Source organism: Micropterus salmoides, unplaced genomic scaffold (genome assembly GCF_014851395.1).
Source record: "Micropterus salmoides isolate LMB-PRFRI ecotype aquatic unplaced genomic scaffold, ASM1485139v1 Ms_hic_scaffold_2431, whole genome shotgun sequence".
In the NCBI taxonomy this organism is placed as follows: domain Eukaryota; kingdom Metazoa; phylum Chordata; class Actinopteri; order Centrarchiformes; family Centrarchidae; genus Micropterus; species Micropterus salmoides.
Genome location: NW_024041631.1, coordinates 416 through 1886, shown reverse-complemented (window position 1 = coordinate 1886; position 1471 = coordinate 416). Strand labels below are relative to the sequence as shown.

The 1471-nt window shown below is 43.4% G+C and overlaps 1 protein-coding gene across 1 annotated transcript; it reads right to left on the bottom strand.

The window, feature by feature from the left end:
* Positions 1-204: 204 nt before the first annotated feature.
* On the bottom strand, positions 205-883 carry LOC119918807 (proteasome subunit beta type-6-like). Its single transcript, XM_038739492.1, has 3 exons — positions 793-883; positions 530-673; positions 205-428 (listed from the first exon to the last, which is right to left on the bottom strand). The coding sequence occupies exons 1-3, from the start codon at positions 881-883 to the stop codon at positions 205-207; spliced, it is 459 nt and encodes a 152-aa protein (XP_038595420.1).
* Positions 884-1471: the final 588 nt, after the last annotated feature.

Sequence of the window (1471 nt, the reverse complement as noted above, 5' to 3'; positions counted from 1 at the left end):
TCACTGGCGACAGCGACTGGAGTTTGTTTCCACCAGATGACTGTGTCTGATCTGTTTAAAGTGTAGTAATGAAGCAGGACAGAGCCGCTCTCTGGCGTTCAGGCAGGAGCCCTCAGATTCAAACAGGTTCTTTAACAGAAGCCAACAGAAAACCAAACAAGGCTAGCAGTTTCCCCCTGCTTCCAGTCTTTGTGCTAAGCTAAGCTAATCCTGGACCCACAGAACTGTAGAAGTCTGTTTAAGAAGGACAGGACAGGGACAGACTGAAACCTTTATTATCACAACAAAATGGACATTAACGTGTTTAGTGTGTGGATATTTGGGCAGCTGGTTTCCCAGTATGACTCGTCTCTCCACTCCCTCCTCTGAGATGCTCGCCATCTGACCACGCCGCCGCTGGAGCCGTCTCTCTCCCGCCAGAGACAGAGCTGAGAGACAAGACAGGAGAGAGACAGAGAGTCAGTCAGAGCCAGTAGTCCTGCAGTGGACCGCAGCTCCCAGCATGCCTTGCAGCAGCAGCAGTGTGTACCTGCAGCAGTGAGCTCCAGACACTGGTCTTTGCTCAGTCCCGGTTTGTAGTTGGAGTCCATGAAGCCGTAGATGTAGGTGCTGCCGCTGCCCCCACCGACACCGGCTGCCTCACCAACATCCCACCAATAGGCACGCAGTACACCTGAGACACAGACGGTGAGCAGAGAGACAGTCAGTGTGTGAAAATGTCCAGATTTGAGTTCAGCAGAGCTTCACAGGTTGCCACTGGAGTCCTCTTCCACTCCTCCATGACGACATCACGGAGCTGGTGGATGTTGGAGACCTTGGGCTCCTCCGCCTTCTGTTTGAGGACGTCCCACAGATGCTCAATAGGCTTTAGGTCTGGAGACATGCTAGAATCTGGCAATGTCGTCATGGAGGATGGAAGAGGACTGTGCGATGTGTTATTTTCAGGTGTGTTTATTAGGGATCGAAGTTTTTTCCGGACTGATACAGATTATTAGTGACCAATTAGACCGATATGTGGAACCGATATCCTTTTGCTGTAAAAATTTTAATGTTGGTCTCAAATTTAGAATAACAACTCCAACACAAAGTCTGTTAAAAACAACAATATTAAAGTTAATTGTCATGTTTATAAATTAAAATTAAAAACGGCTTAGAGATCCATCCCAGAGATGGACTTAACTATAAGTGATAAATTATCATAATCTTTGTCTTTAAAAGCTGCCATTTATATTGTATTTATTTTATATTGTTAGGATTTTATTGATATATTTATTGATACTATATTCTTTCTGTTCTTTATCCGTCCTTTTATTGGTTTTTCATTACCAATTCATTTCATTACTTAAAAATGTTTTTAAAAAAGATATCAGGTGCTGGTCATATAATTAGAATATCATCAAAAGTTGATTTATTTCAGTAATTCCATTCAAAAAGTGAACTTGTATAATGTATACATTCATTCCACACAGAC

Excerpts from the sequence above, each read along its gene's own strand:
- LOC119918807 (XM_038739492.1), bottom strand. The coding sequence starts at position 883 with ATGTCTCCAGACCTAAAGCCTATTGAGCATCTGTGGGACGTCCTCAAA. Across the intron at positions 674-792 it reads CTCCAACATCCACCAGCTCC|GTGTACTGCGTGCCTATTGG; the intron begins GTGATGTCGTCA and ends TCTGTGTCTCAG. Across the intron at positions 429-529 it reads TCTGGAGCTCACTGCTGCAG|CTCTGTCTCTGGCGGGAGAG; the intron begins GTACACACTGCT and ends CTTGTCTCTCAG.